Here is an 18,606-nt window from a genome sequence, read left to right on the forward strand (position 1 = left end):
TAATCAATTCTATTGCAAAACTAATGTATATTGAAACATTCCAGAATTGCTCCAATTTTCCCAGTAAAATATTTCGAATAACATACCTTTCCTAAGACCGATAATAACCGTAAAGAAATAGCTGAATTTGTTAAATTCAGAAAAAATAACCAATTCAAACTATTAACAGATGACAATATAGAACAAATTGTCTATCAAAAAATCTAAATTACATAAATTATTTAATAGATATACCATCTATTACAAACTTACAATCTGACTATTTTACTCTTTATAAAATAAAAGTACGACTTTACTCAATTGATACGTGTCGTAGAAATTTACTCATATAATATTTGCTTCCTTAAAAGTACACTTTCTTTTCGTTTTATTATATATTCATTGATTGTTTTTTTTTCATTATGCAAATTATTGACTGTTTAAATGTTAATTTGATACTGTTAATAATAAGGTTGTCGGCCTCATTTCGCCAATGTTGATCCAAATTCTTACTTACTTACTTACACCGGTTACTCCCAAGGGAGCATAGGCCGCCGACCAGCATTCTCCAACACACTCTGTCTTATGCCTCCCTTTCTAGTTCTATTGAATTTTTGTTCATTCTTCTCAAGTCTGTCTTCATTTCTCGGCGTAATGTGTTCTTTGGTCTTCCTCTTTTCCTTTGGCCTTTAGGAATTCATGTCAGGGCTTGCCTTGTGACGCAGTTGGGATTCAAATTCTATCGAAATTTAAATCCAGCTAAGAATTTATGTTTTAATTACTAATGATATAATCAATTGTTGATTCTGCATTTCCCAGGTATTTATAACACATTTTTTTCATGATTATCGTCATTAAATTAAAACTGTTAGCATTGTGTAGACAATGACTAAATGAAGTGAATACAATTATTTATTATTTACTGCTGTTAGTCAGACGATTAACGTCGCTATTTAACAGTGTCTTTCAAGTGGTCATTAAAATGAACCACAATGATGAGACAAAACAGAATTCATTTTCATAGTTGAAAGCATGAATCAATTGAAGCTAGACCACCAAGGAAAACCTGGATGCACTGGACGGCCGTTTCGTCCGTGATATATTGAAAGATGTAGGTCTGACAAATAAGCATAACCAGTCGGATACTTTATAAATTGACCAACTCAAAAGTTCTTAATAAGTGCTTCACATACACACACGTATGTAACTGTTTGCACATAACTAAATTATAACCGATCCTGAAATCACCACTATTTGACAACTTCAATAATACAATTCATAGCCAACTACATGAAACGTTCACACAATACAGCGTGTACACTAGTTATTATGAACAAGTATTCAACAACATGTAAGTGAGGAAGTAGTATATCAATTTTTTCATTTGATCAATTTGTGACTGCTCCGGCTCAAATGGCTTTTGGCTCGTTTTTACAAAACTGGAATACTTAAATAATCTTCCAATTATTTCACGCACCTTAAAAGTCTATCATTTTAGAATAAAGTGATTTAGGAGGTTCGGATTAATTAATGGTGAGGTCTCTGATCGTTACACTGGATGAGATTTATTTAAATTGCATCATGTCCACCAATTTCCTAAGGGTTATAAATGACTGTCATAGACAAGTGCGGTCTAGAATATTCTGTCAGTTGCCACTGACCACCTGAAAGTATGTATATACATTGAGTTACTAAATATAACCAACACAATTATTTAATTATCGGAGCCCAGATAAATATACCCTTATGATAATTAAAAATCACGTGAAATTAAATATCGTATTCAATAGAAATTTTAATTATTTTTCTTGCTTTAGGAACGTTTTAAATTTATTTTAACTAAATTATTCCTCTTATTTGTTTGAGGTCGATCAAAGGAATAGCCTGAACCTCATTAAAGCATTCTAATGATTATTAGAAGTAATTGAAATGAAATCCTCATTATTTTGAAAAAGGGTTACAATAATTCTTGATACGTTTGAAGTACAATGATTGGCACCAAGATTTGAAATACAGTGAGGAAACAATACTTTATAAACAATCAAGACAACAGATTTGTGTGCAACCTGATAAGGTTTGTTAGTTCAATTCTGACGATATCACCAAAGGGGAATCGAAAGACCGGTTTATTCTTGCTAATCGATTAAATACAGCTAGGAAGAAGCCATTGATTTAGGTTTCATTATAGATGAATAAAATGATGCTCCTACTGACGTTTAATCCGCATCATCTAGCTTGGCCTTCCAAGTAATTTAAAAATCAATACTAAAGCCTTACTCTTCCCCAAATCTTTATGCTTTTCTGAATATTCTATGTATTTTTTTATTCAGTCTAACATACACATTAAAAATACTTTCACCCTTTAATAGTATACAAACAAACCATGTCGTTTTCAAAAATATGACAAAAAGAAATGAATAGTTTTTGTCCTTTCATTTTAATATGAAATAATCCTTTATATTAGATGAGAGAATTAGTGGTATCAGTCATACCTTTACGCCATATCATTTGTATTAAAATCATAAATTTTATTATCATTATAACAAACAACCTTTCAGATTCGTCGATCCTACATATTATTAAAGAAAATCCCTTGAGAAAATATACTAAATTGATGAGGAAAGTAATTTTATTATGGTTGAAATCATGAGTCAATTGAAGCTAGACTACCATGGAAAATCTGGAAGCACTTAACGGCCGTTTCGTCCTATTGTGGGACTCTTCAGAAGTGCGCATCCACGATCTCGCCTCGCGAGATTCGAACCCAGGACCTAAAATCCCTACAAACCCCCTTCTGATAATTATTTATAATAATTTAATGTAACTTCATTAAATTTTTCTTATTCTACCATGAATATAAAACTTATTGTTGAACAGGTTAATAATTTATTATTAATGAATGAGTACATCATTTCAAAGTAAGACAAACACAGCTAAAACAAAATATTAAAAAAAAGAAAAAAAAACAGTTCATTGTGTGAGTTAAATGAAATTTGTGCATTTTACAATAATTCACTACAATAGTAAAATTGACCAACAAACAGTTCATGAAAACATATATTGAAATGTCTTCCCGCATCAAGTTGCATGAAAGTTACTGAAACTTATACACAAATAAAATATATGACAATCTTTGAAAAAAAACAGAATGAATACGGATTATGAAACCAGAGACAATTCAGACGTATGAACAGTAAAACTGGAAAATGTTGTGATGCAATTTTTGAAACAAGAGAAGAATATTTGCATTAGACAATATCTAAAAGAATCTATTGTGAAGAGATTATTCTATACTAGGTGATACTCAATGAAAATGATATTTCAAAAGTTGTAAATAGTATCCCCCTTCATGTTTAAAATTTGTTCGCAAAATAATGTCGAAGAAACAAATTATTAACAGTTAACAAGAAAGAATGAATATTTTTTTGCTGGCCAAGAGACCTAGAAAATAGAAATACATTAACTAATTATGTCTAATTCAATTTCATCAAGTGATTTTTTTTCTGAGCAAAAAGTCGTTCCTTGACATTTCTTGATGCAGCCGACATTTTTAATCATCGCGAAATGCTGGTGGAACTTCTGGTTCAGTACTTCGCGGTACTGAGACAACTACTGCAATTACTATGGTGGTAATGTAAATAAAGAAAAATAAACGATCTAAAACAATAGCCAAAGTGCGCCATTCCATAGCCACCAAACTTTTACGAGCTGTTTCTTTTTGTCTATTTACTAACATTTTGACGTATTTTTTTAACTCTCTCACATCACGCTCCAGTGTAGTGGTTGAATTTAGAACTGATGGTGACTCATTATGATTAGCTGTATTATCTGGCTCATTTTCTGATGATTTTCCTGCACTTCCCGGTATTTGAGATATATTATTGATCTGTGTGGCCGTTGGATAAGAATCGAATTGATTAGGGTATCTTGGAACAGAACGATGTTCATTTGGAGCAAACCAATTACTAGCAGCTCCTCCTAATTGCTCTTCTCCATACAAAAAATGACTACCAACCATATTGCATTGTTGAAACGCCCCACCTCCAAAATGTCTAATACGTTCGTTCTCACAGTATGTCTCTTCATTTGCTGGAATTTTATTGGGTGAAATACCTGGAATTTGAATCTTCTTATGAGGTTTTATTATTGAAGGCCTAATTGGCTTTTTCATTTCTGGTAGAGGAATTCGCTGTCTTACCAATGTGAGTCGTCCAATACCCTCTATAATAATCTGTAAAAGCAGGGGAAATATACAATTTTTTGAATATGAGACATACCAAACTTAGTAATATACTCAACTAGTTAATAAGTATTCCCACCTGTGCCAAATAAAACCAATTACATAACTTCGCTTTATTAATAGTTGTATCAGCCATATCACATTGAACCCTAATTTGTATCAGTATCTAGTTTATTAAAAACATATACACAATGATCTTGAACACTCAGTTTATTGACAACAGATTGTGATCATGCGATTTAGTTTAAAATATCAATGAACACCTAAAGTGCATGGCACGTAATTATGTTAAACATAAGAAAATTTGTTAGCGCTTTATCACATTTTTCCTAAACTGTTAATTTACAATAACAAATTGTCACAACTAGTGACTCAATAAGTTGTGTAGTTGTACTAAGTCTAAAATATAAATATAATCTTTCAATGCTATACTTCTCTAATAATCATATTTTCCGTATTTGGTATAGACAGTATGATGAAACTCTGAGCTGTTTGATAAGTTAATTGAAAATCCAAATTATTCATACAACTGATTATCATATTATTTATAAATATCACCTACCATTTTACATAATTAAACATTGTCTCTCTAAGCTAAGTAAATATATTCAAGTAAAGTCTTTATTTATTTTAACACTTGAACTCACAAATCGATCTAAGCTACACCATCATTAAAAACCTGAAAGCACTCGACGACCGTCTCGTTCTAGTAAGAGACTTCTCAGAACTGATCATCCACGATCCTACATGCGGGACTCAAACTTGTTTTAAATATACACAAGCAGTGTTTATTTAATCCGGTTATTTATTCACTCTGAAGAAGTGGTTTACATCAAGTCGCAAAAAGTCTGAAATACAATTTTTTTTACTCACTGGGACATAAAAGAAATACATTTATTATTAACTTTCTACTCAATGTTCAATTTATTTGAAACTATCTAGTCCAACATTGGCGTTGATACTTATGCATCGTATTTTTATTTAATTTTACTAAGTTATTCATAAAAACACTTACTCTTCTCAAAACATATGGAACTGAACCATTACGATCACCTCGGAAATAAAGGTGAATTACCAAAGTTGCCAAGAAAGTGGACAGTGTGATCATAATCATATTCAAACAAAAATATACTCCTAAAATTGAAGAAATAATAATAAAATGACTTCCTTTGTTATTTACAGTAAACTTTGATCAATATAAAATTATCATTATTTAGTGGAAAGCAACTGTATTTATAACATTTCGGAAAGTAAATGATCCTGTTAGCTTCTTAACAGAAACACTTGATGACATTAACCATTAGGATATTTGTATAGTATGTGCTGTGTTACGGTTTACTACTAGTATACATGTAATAAAAATTCTTGTCAGAAGAGGTTTATGGAGATTTAGTATTTTCATAGTTGAAAGCGTGGGTTGATCGAAGCTGAGGAGTCTCACTGTAGGACGAAACGGCCGTCCAGTGCTTCCAGGTTTTCCTTGGTTGTCTAGCTTCAATCGACTTACGCTTTCAACTATGAAAAATTTCGTGTTGTTGGATGATTTTAAGCAATACTAGTCATATCACTTGAATGTAATTCATAGGCATACAATGCTGTATTAATTCATATTACGTCCAAAAGTAACAAAGAAATATTTCATTCAATATCATATAATCATTCATATATTCACTTACTACTTATTATGTAAATATCCAGTAAACTCGAATAAGTGATAGATATTTTTTAAGTAATAACATTTTGTATTAAGTAATTATATTGGAAAAAGAAAGCAAAGTAAATAAGCGAATAAACTTACCAATCAGTGGGAAATTTTTCACAGCACTAGGTGTCGACTCAGCCAATAGTAAGAGTAAAACGAAGAATGCAACAAATATATTCATACCTGATTTGAATAAAAAAAATCGAAATATTTACCAAAATACATAATGAAATAGATTCAATAAATTAACTTGGTTGGGGTCCGCGTGACTATCGTAACCAATGTTTGAAGACTCTGAGTGACATGGCTCAGAATCGATCACAATGGCGCAGGTGTATCCACTACTTATCTTCCCTTGAACCTTGACATTAAAATTGCTTCATATCTGTCTCCCTTCCTATACTATATCCTCATATACAACCTTTCTTTTATATATTACCACCACTAAATTAACTACTTCTATGAATTCGGTGTTCATCTTGTTGTGCTAATGAGGTATGGCTACTTGTACCGATGCATATATGTGCCTGGTCCTACGTTGTAGCTGACTTACTGACTGATGGGGAAAAATATCATGAAAGATACATATATATGTTTGTAACTATTACTACGCTATATGATTTATTAATAACAAGATGATATCTTAATAAAATATTTTTTAAGGTTAAATACAGAATGTTTCAGTGGTTAAATTGTAGAAACTAACACCCATTTCATCAGTAAAAATAGAAAATAAACCTTTGTTAAGATATACAGATTGGGACTAATGGACTAACGAATAAAACAATCTGGTATTTTGAAATACCTCATACATTTAGTTAAGAAAAAATGAGAGTTACATTCATGTCAAAGGAATCACAGAAACTAATTCATTTGTTCATATAAAAATTTATGGCGACAATGCATTCATTCTCTTGATCCTAAAGCAAAGCATCTTTGTAATGCCATTTCAAACTAAATTTTCAAAAGAAAACTGAATATTTTATTGGAATTCTTCATGAAGATATTGTTCTACTTTTGCTTATATAACTTTGCTGTAAATTCTAAACTACCTAAAAGAAACATTTAGTATTCAGGTTAATTAAAATAGGTAACAAAAGTAAGTCACAATGAAATTATAATATCAGCAAAATGGTACATATGTTGTTATTCTTACCAAGCATCATTTTCGCTGGAGATTCTGGAGGTAACCAAAATACAACCAATGTTAAAGATGATAACAATACACATGGAATCACTAACATAAATACATAAAAACTAGGATTCCTTCTCAAACGTATCAAGTATCGTAAAACTGGATATTCTCTAGTAATGACTTCGTTACCAACAGTTTGACTTCGACGTCGATGTTTCTTAACTGATCGAATTTGTATAGTACGGTTGACATGGTGTACTTCACGTTCTTTCTCACCATCCGTACGCCATTCATTACTTGGTACGTAATCTGAGAAATCTAAGTATGGCATTTCTTCTATGGGAGGTGAATCTGGAATCCACCATAATATGTCCATTTGTGTCTTATCGTATGTCCAAGATCCGAATTCTAGCATGCATATCTATAAAATAATTCACATGTATTAGACCAATGAGACAATTTAATACTAGCTTCTTTCATTTTAAGTAATCCTAAAATATGATTCAAAGATATTACACTTGAGGTTTGTTTTAAAAAAATCCGAAAATCACAATACATAGACATTGCAGTTTATTCCCTGGGTTTTAGCAAAAACTGTAACATATAGAATCAATCAAGTATGACGTCAGGCAGTAACTCGTCGACTACATTCAATGAGGACTTTTCTATGACACGGATTGATTAAAACTTTAAGTGTGAACTGTATTGCTTCAATTCAGTTTACTATTTACATCTTGCTCAATGTGACATCTAAAAAAACATAGACTCGATACCACTTTGCATAAAGTAAGAGCTATCCCAATCAAACTTCTACACTTTGAACAAAATATACTATTTAATACTGCATTCATCATATGATTTCGCAGAAACTGCTGTTGATAAGAATCTCATTTAAACTATTAAATAAATACTATTTCTAGTGGTTTTATAAAAGATTAGGGAATCCTACAGAAGCGGAGATGATTTGTTACTTGAAATAAAGTAGACATTCATTTAGTTCTTCCAATGCTTTCAATATATGATTATAAATGTCATATCACTGTACTAGATAACCTATTTACTGCACATATTCTATAGATAGATTATCTAACTAAGTAATAGTGCTTTCAAAAGTAACTAAAGAAGCTCTAAAAAAGAAAACATTTTCTTTAATTATCAACCAAACATAAAAACCATAGACAACTAAATGGTATGAAATTAATAGTAGACTGGAAATGACATCAATGTTTTAATTATCGCCAATATAACCTAAATATAACTATTTATTTGTATCATTTCCTTTACTTCATTATTAATCGATTGGAAATAGAAATCAATGGTCGGTGTCAGTTATTAATGATTGTCAGCGTAGTTTGAGATACCTAATGTCAATTATCTTGAGTTAAGTATAAAAATCAATTACAGAATATTATTATATGTGGGTAAATTCATTGTAACAACACTCTCATGAAATTTGGTAACTTCTTAATAAGTAAGAAAAAAAACTAATCGCATTTTAATTGCTGAGAAAACACAATTGATTTTGGTTATATTCACGTTGCTTATTACTTATATTTTAAAAACAAGAAACCACTTCAATTCCCATGATGTGAAGTAACAATATGAAAGACTAATAGAAGTGTAGATTTAATCACCACCGAAACATGATGATGACTCTCATCAAAAATATACTCATTTATATATTGATTTGTATACTCATTTAATTATTAATTAGTAAAACGTCACATCTATGAAGAGTGCTCGGAATTATAACATATCACTCACTGCATATCATGTTGAACATAATTCACATTGATTAGATACAAAGTATACAACATCTTGAATAAATATCACATTGAAGTAAATCAATATTATACTGACTAAAGTGTCACACTGAAGATAAAGCAAACATCGCACTGAATAATCATCGTATTGAAATAAAAACGGAAGTAATGTTGAACAAGAATCATAATGAGTTAAAAATGTGATTTCTCCTTTTTATTCCATCATATCACTTTTAATTATGATGATTAACTAATCACAATCTAAATTATGACATCAAAGCAACCGTACATAGATCGAAAAAGAACGTTCACTATCAGTTGTATGATTAATTCCGGTGAACCGAACATAAATTATCTTCAACACATCGAACTGTTAAGAAAACCATAGTGTTATATTTAGAGCTTTGCTTTTTACTATGCCGCGTACTACTAGACTACTTGAACGATAGAACCCGCAACGTCACAAGAGAAGACAAAAGACTAGTAAGTAGGAACTTTTATTCCCCAAAACAGTGTCAAAATATGGTACAGAAATCTCATGTATTTATAGATATTGGCTGAATGTAAATCATCATTTCGGTCAACCAATAGGCACATAGGGGTCATCCTTATCCATCCAATGGGGAAGCTACACGTCGACATTCTAGAATATTCCCCTGGCAGTGATTAGATGGAATGTCTGCGGCTCCTTCTGGGCTTCTTGAGGCTTCCTAGAGTTTACCAACGAGCCGTCCTTACACATAGTCAGTAATTGTGGACATGAAATGTTGGCAAAGACATACGCGAGGTGAAGTGACATATCATTGTAATATATGTTGTCAACAACAATCTGTCAAAAACAACTTCTTAGATTCAGTCTAAATTTAAATCTAGACAAATCATGTTAATTGTATCTCACTGAATTATATGGACGCCAGTAACCACTGCACTGGCTTTAAAAGGCATGACAGATCCAACTAAAGTGTAGAGCTTTTACTATGTTAAATAAATGTACACCTAAATTTTGATAGTGACCACTATTGCTGATAGAATAAGGAGATTTATTCAAGCAGAAGAAACGGTATTTTGGAAAAATGTACAATGCAGGAAAGAATAAGATTCGCAGCACTTAAATGTCTTACAACGAAAGATGTTCTTCAACTTCAAGGTGGTAGGAAAGTACTACCTGCTTTCTGATTACCCGAAATCAATGTAAAAATGCCTGTGCCATCTGAATAGTCATTTGGGGTCAATGATATGAACAGAAGATTTCCTTGTCCAAATTGTTATGAAAAAAATATTTCAGCTTAAGAGGAATGATATTACTTAGTTCAAAAACTATTTTTTATTACCAGTGACATTCAAAAATGTTTGCTATCTATAATACAGTGACCAAATTGAAGATAAATTTTCTAGATAAAGCAGAACTTATCAAGTCCACAACTATTTATAAGAAATGCCAAGTTCACCAAATAAAAACATTGAAAAACAATTAAACATAAACAGTGAATCATTCGGTGTAAAAAAACGAACAGGAAATTGTATTGATTAACTGAAATATGATTAGATCGTCTTGAAACTACTGGTTTTGAAACACCTCAGTGACTGTAAGAAAACTGTAAAGAATACTCCATACACTAAATCATATTATTCTATTTAATGCCTTAAAGAGCTACTTAGTTTGAAAGTAGTTTTTGAAATAAACCTACATTATTAATAAATGTCATGTCTGAGTATGCTACTCGACAATAATGAATAACTTCCATCCATATAAAGACGGGAAAACAACACTTTTAGCTTTAATTAAGAATAAGTTGTCGTTGAGTCACTATGTTTAAAATTAGTAATCTGCATACATGGACTACTACCAGTTGGTTGTTGTCGTAAAACTGATTACTTGTAATTACTAATTATCAAAACTTCATAAGCAATTATTCAAATTTACAATAAAAGTATTAGTAATATAAGTTTAAAATTACTTGTGTATCAAATGGGAAGTATGTGATTTCAACTTCGCATGTACTTTTAAACAGTGCTTGTGGAACCCATAACATTTCTCCATTACTTGACACTACAACACGAGCATCTCTGTGTTCACGTAAGCGTTCATCAGCACTAGAATATAAAGTATTTTAAAATATGCTATTAACTATAAGTAAACTAAGATTAGTAATCAAGTAATTATCAGAGCTTTGTAAGCAAAGATGGATAGTGGTTAGCAGTGGAATCCTATTTGGGACTCTTCAGCTGGATGTACCTGCATCTTAGAGTTGATGTCCACTCTGGGACTCGAACCTAGTACCTTTCGCTTCAAAAGCCACGCGCGTCCTGGATTCCACTGTCAGCCACTATCCATCTTTGCTTACCATGCTTGTGAAATAAGGCTATATCGAGGCAATACGCACAGTATGCACATATGCCAATTAGGGACTGACGAGTTGCAGTCCTAAACGTCAATGAGAAGATTGAAACAAACAATACTAAGTGAATTTAATTATCAGAGCTGTTGACATGATAATATATTCAGGTTAAAATTCGTTAGTTGAATACGCATACTATTTAAACCTAGTTGATTGGCTTCATCTCATAGATTGTTTAAAGAATTATTTGACAGAGTTCAAAATATAATAAGAAATTAAGACTTGATCTATTGCTTCAATAGCAAAAAAGAAAAAAACAATTTCCTAATTACCTAATCATTTAATGAGAATTTATGTTATAAGTAGACTCTTGAAAGTCAACAAAAGCTTTGTCAAACACATTTAAAGCATATAAATTTCGGAAATGAATGTTTCAACCAAATATTCTACTTTATTTCCACTTAGCACTGTTTGTTTCAATCTTCCCATTGATGTTTTAAGACTGCAACTGATCAGTCTCTAATTAGCATATGTGCATACTGTGCGTATTGCCTCGATATAGCCTAAATTCACAAGCATGGTAAGCAAAGATGGGTAGAGGCTAGCAGTAGAATCCAGAACGCGCATTTCGTCCTATTTGGAACTCCTCAGCTGGATGTACCTGCATTTCAAAGTTGATGTTCACCCTAGGACTCGAACTCAGTACCTTTCTTGTTTATTCTTTGATACTATTTAAACCTGTGTTAATTTAGTTTGGTTATCAATTTATTTCGATGAAGTGGACTACACAGAGTCATGAAACGTGAGAAATTCTAATTTCTACTAATTGGGCTATCATGAATATATCATTAGATTTAACATTTGGTTACACCAGCAGTTTTAATAGGAGGGTAATGGACTAATTCGTTCAATGGTACTAAACAAAACATTGAATAACGACTATCAAATACAGTTTCAGGACATACAGTCACTCATTCAATCAATGAACAATAGTTATGCATATGAGACTTCATCATAGCATTTTGAAGTCATCACATGAAACTTTAAATTAGAGTATCAGAGAAAACATAGTCAATAAATAACTTTAGAAAATCATATTTAAACTAAATTTATTATTCTTAGTATTGTTTGTTCGAATCTTCCCATTGATGTTTTAGGACTGCAACTGGTCAGTCTCTTATTAGCATATGTGCATACTGTGCGTATTCCACTGCTAGCCACTATCCATCTTTGTTATAAATTTTAATTTAGAAATGAATTTTTATAGACTGTTTTTCCCTAAGATCATATGATTACTATAAATATGCTGGATATTTATAATGTATGTCAGCAAGAATTTCTGTGTAAAATGACTTCCCTAGAGAGTGACATGTTCAAAGACTAGACAAGGTTACTCATCTTATGATAATGTAAAATAAGCGTCATAAGTTGTTTTAAGAATATACATGGTAATAACAACTAATTAAATTTAACCAAGTGATTTTATATTTAATGTCTTCTCTTTGCCTACTATTTTAATAAAAATAAAACCGGTAAATATTCTTACAAATTATACAGTTTGATGTCCGGCGTCCAAATCTGTGAAGGGAATATTCGAACTGTTTTAATATCTCCATAATCACTTTCATTCCAACGAAGAAGAGAATCTGTCCATTTCTAAAAAAATTATTGCTGTCATTTGAGTACTACTAATAAGTAGTCTTATCGTAAAAGTAAATTATTATCAAGTTGAATAAACAAAAACTTATAATCCTTATAAGTGAATGTAAAATAAAGTTAGTAGATTGATTTTTGTGCTTCTATTGTGATCTACTATCCCTCACTAGCAGTCAACTTTCCAGGAGTATAAGTATATTTGAAACTACACAAGTGACAACAATAATATCGTCCTAGAATGGGTTATCACTCCCTATTTGACTTGTGTGATATTCATAAAAGCTATGTTAATCGCAATAATCTGTAGTTTTTTGAAGAATACATGACGCTCTATACTATAACCTTAGAAAATGGAACTACAAGGGAAATTCTATTTCCTATCTAAGTAACTTGAGGAACAGAGATACGTTCATTTCTTTGCAATAACCAAACGAATCTGCTCAAGAAAACATCTCCATATTTTAGCTCAGAAAGGTGGATTTTTAAGACTTCATGAGAATTTTGTGGAGTTGAGATCCTAGTTTAACTTGTTAACTGATATATTTTCTTTAGAAACTATGACATTCAAACATGACTTTCAGATAACTGAGTAAATATAAATGAACTCTTTAAACACTTAATATACATTGAATTCCATTCTTCAAGGACTATGCATAAGCACTGTGCAACTCTGGTGACAATATTTTCTACTTCTATGATAATCACTAGCATGACGACCTCACCTTCGTTTATTATAAACTGAGCGCACAGTATCTGTTTTCCATTTCAAACGGAAAGATTCAACAGTATAAATAAAGATAGAACACATGATTCAGCTACAAAATATTTGCTTGTATTTCTGGGAATTTATAAATATGAAACAGTAATGAAACGTGGAAGATTGATCACGTATTTAATGAAGACCTAAAGGATTCAGATTTAGGGTAAAATTGATGTCACTAATTAGATTATACCTGGTTGTTTTGTATAGAAACTTATAGAAAACGTAATTTGGTTTAGATCTATTATGTATGAATTTTCTCAGTTCATTATCGGTGAACACCCATGGACAACGTTTCCAACACCGTTTTTCTACATTCGTGAGAGAAATATTTCTGTTTCAAACATTTACTACTATAAGTAGTATAAAAACGCTTCACATAATTTAAACAGGGATTTTTATCCCATCGCTCAGTTAGTAATTCTAGAACAAAGCACAATTGGCTGCTAATTTATTAATACATTTGACCACTCACTACAGATAAGCTGAACATATTTTGGTAAATATCGAAAAGATACATATGTTGTGAGTGTTACATAACCTTTTTCATTTATCAAAAATTTTAAGTCTTTATTTATTCTCTAGCAGTAAAACATTTTCCATCAAAATAATAAACTTTATATAATGAAGAATTCAAAGCTTTGTGTTGGTTTCTTGTTTTCTGGCGGACTGATCAAACTGAGGACAGACCTTAAAACACCAATCAAGTACTAGCTACATCCCCTCCATAGTATGTTTATGCTACATTTGTTGGGAATAACGGTTTGTTAACCCATCACACCTTTCGATTTTTTCAGACTACTATGCTTGCTGAAGTCACTAAGTTATTGTTACAATATTTTACTTTATTTTGAACTACAGAACTCCACAAAAACTAGTTATATACCTCAGTATCAATTGCTCATTAAGACATTGCTTTAAATCTGGTAATTATTTCACATTTAACTTACATACATTGACCAACAATTAGTTCGTAAAATTTGTTTATTTTCATCCAAATCCAAAATTTGAAAAAGTTGTAATCCATAACGAACATCAACTTTAATTTTACTATCATTTACTGGTCGTCCAATTACACCAAACTGTTCATATCGATTTAATAACATTCTGATAAGATTTTTTTCCACTGATTTTGTTTTCATCTCTGGTAAATAAATTAAGTGAAAATGTTTACAAAATATTGAGAAATATAAAATGAAGTTAACTGGAAACGTAAGTAAACATGTATTGATAGCTTGCGAGTTAAAAAGCTGAGTTGTTGATAAGCGCTAGGATAATGCAATTACCTGATGTACTCAGCTCATTAATTTATTGATTAGTTCTAGAGGTTAAGCCTGAGTGGTGTCTGGCTCTCCTTCGAAACGCGATCGAGCTGTACTGTTTGGGTTGTCACGTGAAAGTCTGGATGGTGTCTGGTTCTTCTGAAAACCATTGCAAAATTACCCTGGCCCACAAGGGTATGTTATATAACTAGTTCAAAAGGTTGCCTGTCAAATTATTCCTCGGTTAGAAAGCTTTCAAATAGGTTTAGGGATGTACTAAACAATTCTGAGATAATGTAGTTTCACACTTGATCATATAAGCAAGAATGCAAGCATCAAAGTTTTATTAGAAAGCTTTAGTATTTTTAGTTAAAATCCTATCCTGAAAATATTGCTTTTTTCTATAATTAGTTCAGTCAGTTTCTAAAATGGCCAAAAATTTCCTCTGTTTATAATATTAAATGATGACTGGGATTAACTCCTCAGATCAATAAGCCAAGCTGAACAAATGTCGATATCAGAACAAAGAGCGGACAACAGTAGTGTTTCAATATCCTGTATTGTACGGGATCTATCCTTGGTTTATTACTATCAAAACGAAAAGAAAATAGACCTTACTGATGAGGATCATGAATTTAATTTCTGGAGAAAAGTGATGTAAACACAAATTTCATGATTAGTCTGGACAAAGAAGACTAGGTGTAGTTGACAATTGTAAAAGTTTTTAAAACGTATGCGGCGGATATTTTACATGGAATCGAAGTGGACCTGAAAGTGATTCAGTAATGTGATTTTAAAAACAAATTAATAGAAGAAGTATAAAGGACGAAATATGTTATAATTTACACCTTAACACCCTACTTTGTTTGATAGGTTCTATGAACAGCGAACTAAATGCTTCTCTCATTTATAAACTTAGATTTATGTAGTTTCACTCAATTTTATTTATATCCACGCTTTCCATTTGAAGTTTTGAATCTTACAAATAATTGCCTTGATTTCACTGATCAATAATCGCCTCAAATAGCTAACCAGAAGTCAAATGATGTGAACAAATTTATCGTTTCCAGATGAAAAGATAACCATGTTGATTCGGTTAATAAATATTCCCAACCAAGTATACAAGTCAATTTGTAGTATATTTCTAAAAGTGCTTTTGCCTGGCATACTTGACATTGGTAATAATCAGGGTAAGAAGTTTGACCATTTAAGTTACAAAATGAACCATCAAGAAGGTTTGCAAATGAAAACATCTGGAAGGATACGGGGCGTGTACAAGTTGTTACTAATAAGAGCTAAAATAAACGTCATATTTGTTGACACTAAGAAACTTATTCGAATTTGAGAAAACATAACTTTTTCGCTCTCTCAACTGGTTTATCTCCAAGATTTTATCAACTCAAAGATTCATTTAGTAATTAGTGAACAGCATTACACTTGATGACACGTTTTTTTACGAGATCATGGTACTTCAGCTAACTGACAGATCAAGATTATATTGGTCTTCTTTAAGGTTCATCTATAAGCTTATTTGCTCTTGAGGAGCAGGTTATATAGAGCTCACAAAGCGCACATCGTGAATCATCCCCTCTAGTTTTCAAATGGAAGATGGAAAACAATCAACAACATAATTCTAAATCATCTCGTCGATTCCGATCACTTTGTTACACCGGAATTATCTTTCCAAACGATCTTGCATGGCTCAAAAAGAGTTCGAATCAATATCCTGCGTATACTAGAGATCTTAGTGATTCAACAGTTTCAGATCGAACACTTCCTGAAAAAGCAACGCTCTCATTCAACCATAGTCCTTACATCCTTTTAAATTTTTATAATTATCAGGGCAGAAATAAACCATATTAACGACCTTGGAATTTTCGAATAACCTTAGGTGACGTCTTAACCGATCAGAAGAGTCTGTGCGTTTATTAAACGATTTGTAATAAGAAATTGAAAAAATTGCAAAGGATAAGGAGTTTTGACATAAACGATGAACTTTTTTATGTATTATTTCTTACGTAAGGAGAAAATTCGTCAGGCTTAAGAGCTCCAGATAACAATTAGGGTTAGAAGTTGGGACTACGTTTTAGGGTTTAGAGTTGGGGTTTGAAGTTGGTATTAGTTTTAAGAAATAGGAATTAGGATTAGGGTCTTCGTAGTGAAGTGATACCAACTTTAATGGAAGCGTTAAGGTTACAAGGCTTGGATACAAAACATTCTTGCTATCTATTTATATAAGTGAATGAACTACGCCCAAATATCCTAAAGACACTAACTTATATCTATTTAGTTATTCCATTAAGGGCTTTCAGGTAACACTAAAGAATTTAAAAGTCCCGTTAGCACGTTATTAATATAAGATCCATTAATGTCTTACTGTTTCTTCCTGGAAAATAATCATTTCCTACTTTCATCTCAAGAGTTATTCAAATGTCTTCCTAGTTTTTAGTCTCATCACGATTGTCAGTTTTCAGCTTATAAGTGGAGAATTATCCATAAATTTATCCGAATTTTTGCTCTTGACAAGTTACAACTATCTGGTTTTGTGTTTAGAACTATATGTCAGAAGCTAACAAGCGCCACTTTTAATCTGATTGGTAGTGTCAAAGTCGTCTACATAGTTTACTTCAGCTTAACCAGTTTTTACCGCCCTCTTTAAATTTTCCAAACCTATCCGTCAGTCGTTATAGTCAACCCTCGCTTTCCAATATCACTTATTTCCGTCGAATTTCTCAAATGGATAGTTATTTTTTATAACACTGATCCCTGAATCAACATATTTTACCACTTTTCTTGGATCTTTAGTGCATTACAAAACCTCTTGTGGTAAATAAAATTTTCAAACACTTTATGAAGATGTCTTCTCTTTTTTCAACAGACTACTATATATACTAAACAAATGTTAAAACAGCTGTACAGCATTAATAAAGTATATCGTCAGAAATAAAGTTGTCTTCGCTGAATTCTCTTCATCCGATTTTCCAGCTCTGTATTTAGTATGATAAAGCTGTTTTTTGACGTTTCTCTCCATATTTTTTACTACTGATCAATTCATTTCCTCTGATTATGCTAAACATCCACTTTCAAAAAGCAATGTATTCAAGCATATTAACCCACCAAAGTACTATACAGTTTATTTCTAAGGTAACAATTTTATTCTAGAAAACAACCATAACCAGAAATTTTTTCGGAACTCTATGAGTTATGTCGATTAACGTTTTAACATTATGAGTTTCACAGATAAAAAAAACTGTATTGATATCTCCACTTAATAGAAAAAAAAAGCTGTTAAATGTTGCATGTTTGATCGATGCAGCACAATTATAAATTTGTCTGATCACTTACCTCTAGGATGACCTTTAGGTGCAATTCCTGAGACTTGTAGTACTTCATTTATGATACCAAAAAGTAATATAAAACAGTATTTTAAATCCATTTCTTCAAAAGGTTAAGTTCTGCTTTACTAAATCTCCATTTTATCAAACATATCCGAATGTTGAAATTCAACTAGCTTACTTTCATCTTCATTACCAATCTGTCTCAACCAATCTGCTTATTCCCTCTGTTTAATATGTTATCTATACTAGATAAAAGTTGAATCGACCAAACAGCCTAATTTGTGATTGGTCAACTAAGTATGTCTAACTATCCAACATAATTGCTTTTATATATAGTTGAAATCATGATAATCACTTTTAAATAAGGGTTACAGATTCAGTTGGGATACACACTATGAAGTTATGTTTATCAATGTGTAAAATATGCAAGTT

General features: G+C 31.5%; 1 protein-coding gene across 1 annotated transcript; it reads right to left on the reverse strand.

Annotated features, from left to right (window-relative positions):
- Window positions 1-3,529: 3,529 nt before the first annotated feature.
- Smp_037960 (putative nachr subunit) lies at window positions 3,530-18,272 on the reverse strand (the record flags this gene model as incomplete). Its single annotated transcript, XM_018789804.1, has 8 exons — window positions 3,530-4,210; window positions 5,235-5,353; window positions 6,018-6,103; window positions 7,113-7,477; window positions 10,778-10,913; window positions 12,705-12,814; window positions 14,525-14,718; window positions 18,182-18,272. The coding sequence occupies 8 exons, from the start codon at window positions 18,270-18,272 to the stop codon at window positions 3,530-3,532; spliced, it is 1,782 nt and encodes a 593-aa protein (XP_018655210.1).
- Between the last annotated feature and the right edge of the window lie 334 nt (window positions 18,273-18,606).

The sequence above is a fragment of the Schistosoma mansoni genome, chromosome W (genome assembly GCF_000237925.1).
Source record: "Schistosoma mansoni strain Puerto Rico chromosome W, complete genome".
Lineage (NCBI taxonomy): Eukaryota > Metazoa > Platyhelminthes > Trematoda > Strigeidida > Schistosomatidae > Schistosoma > Schistosoma mansoni.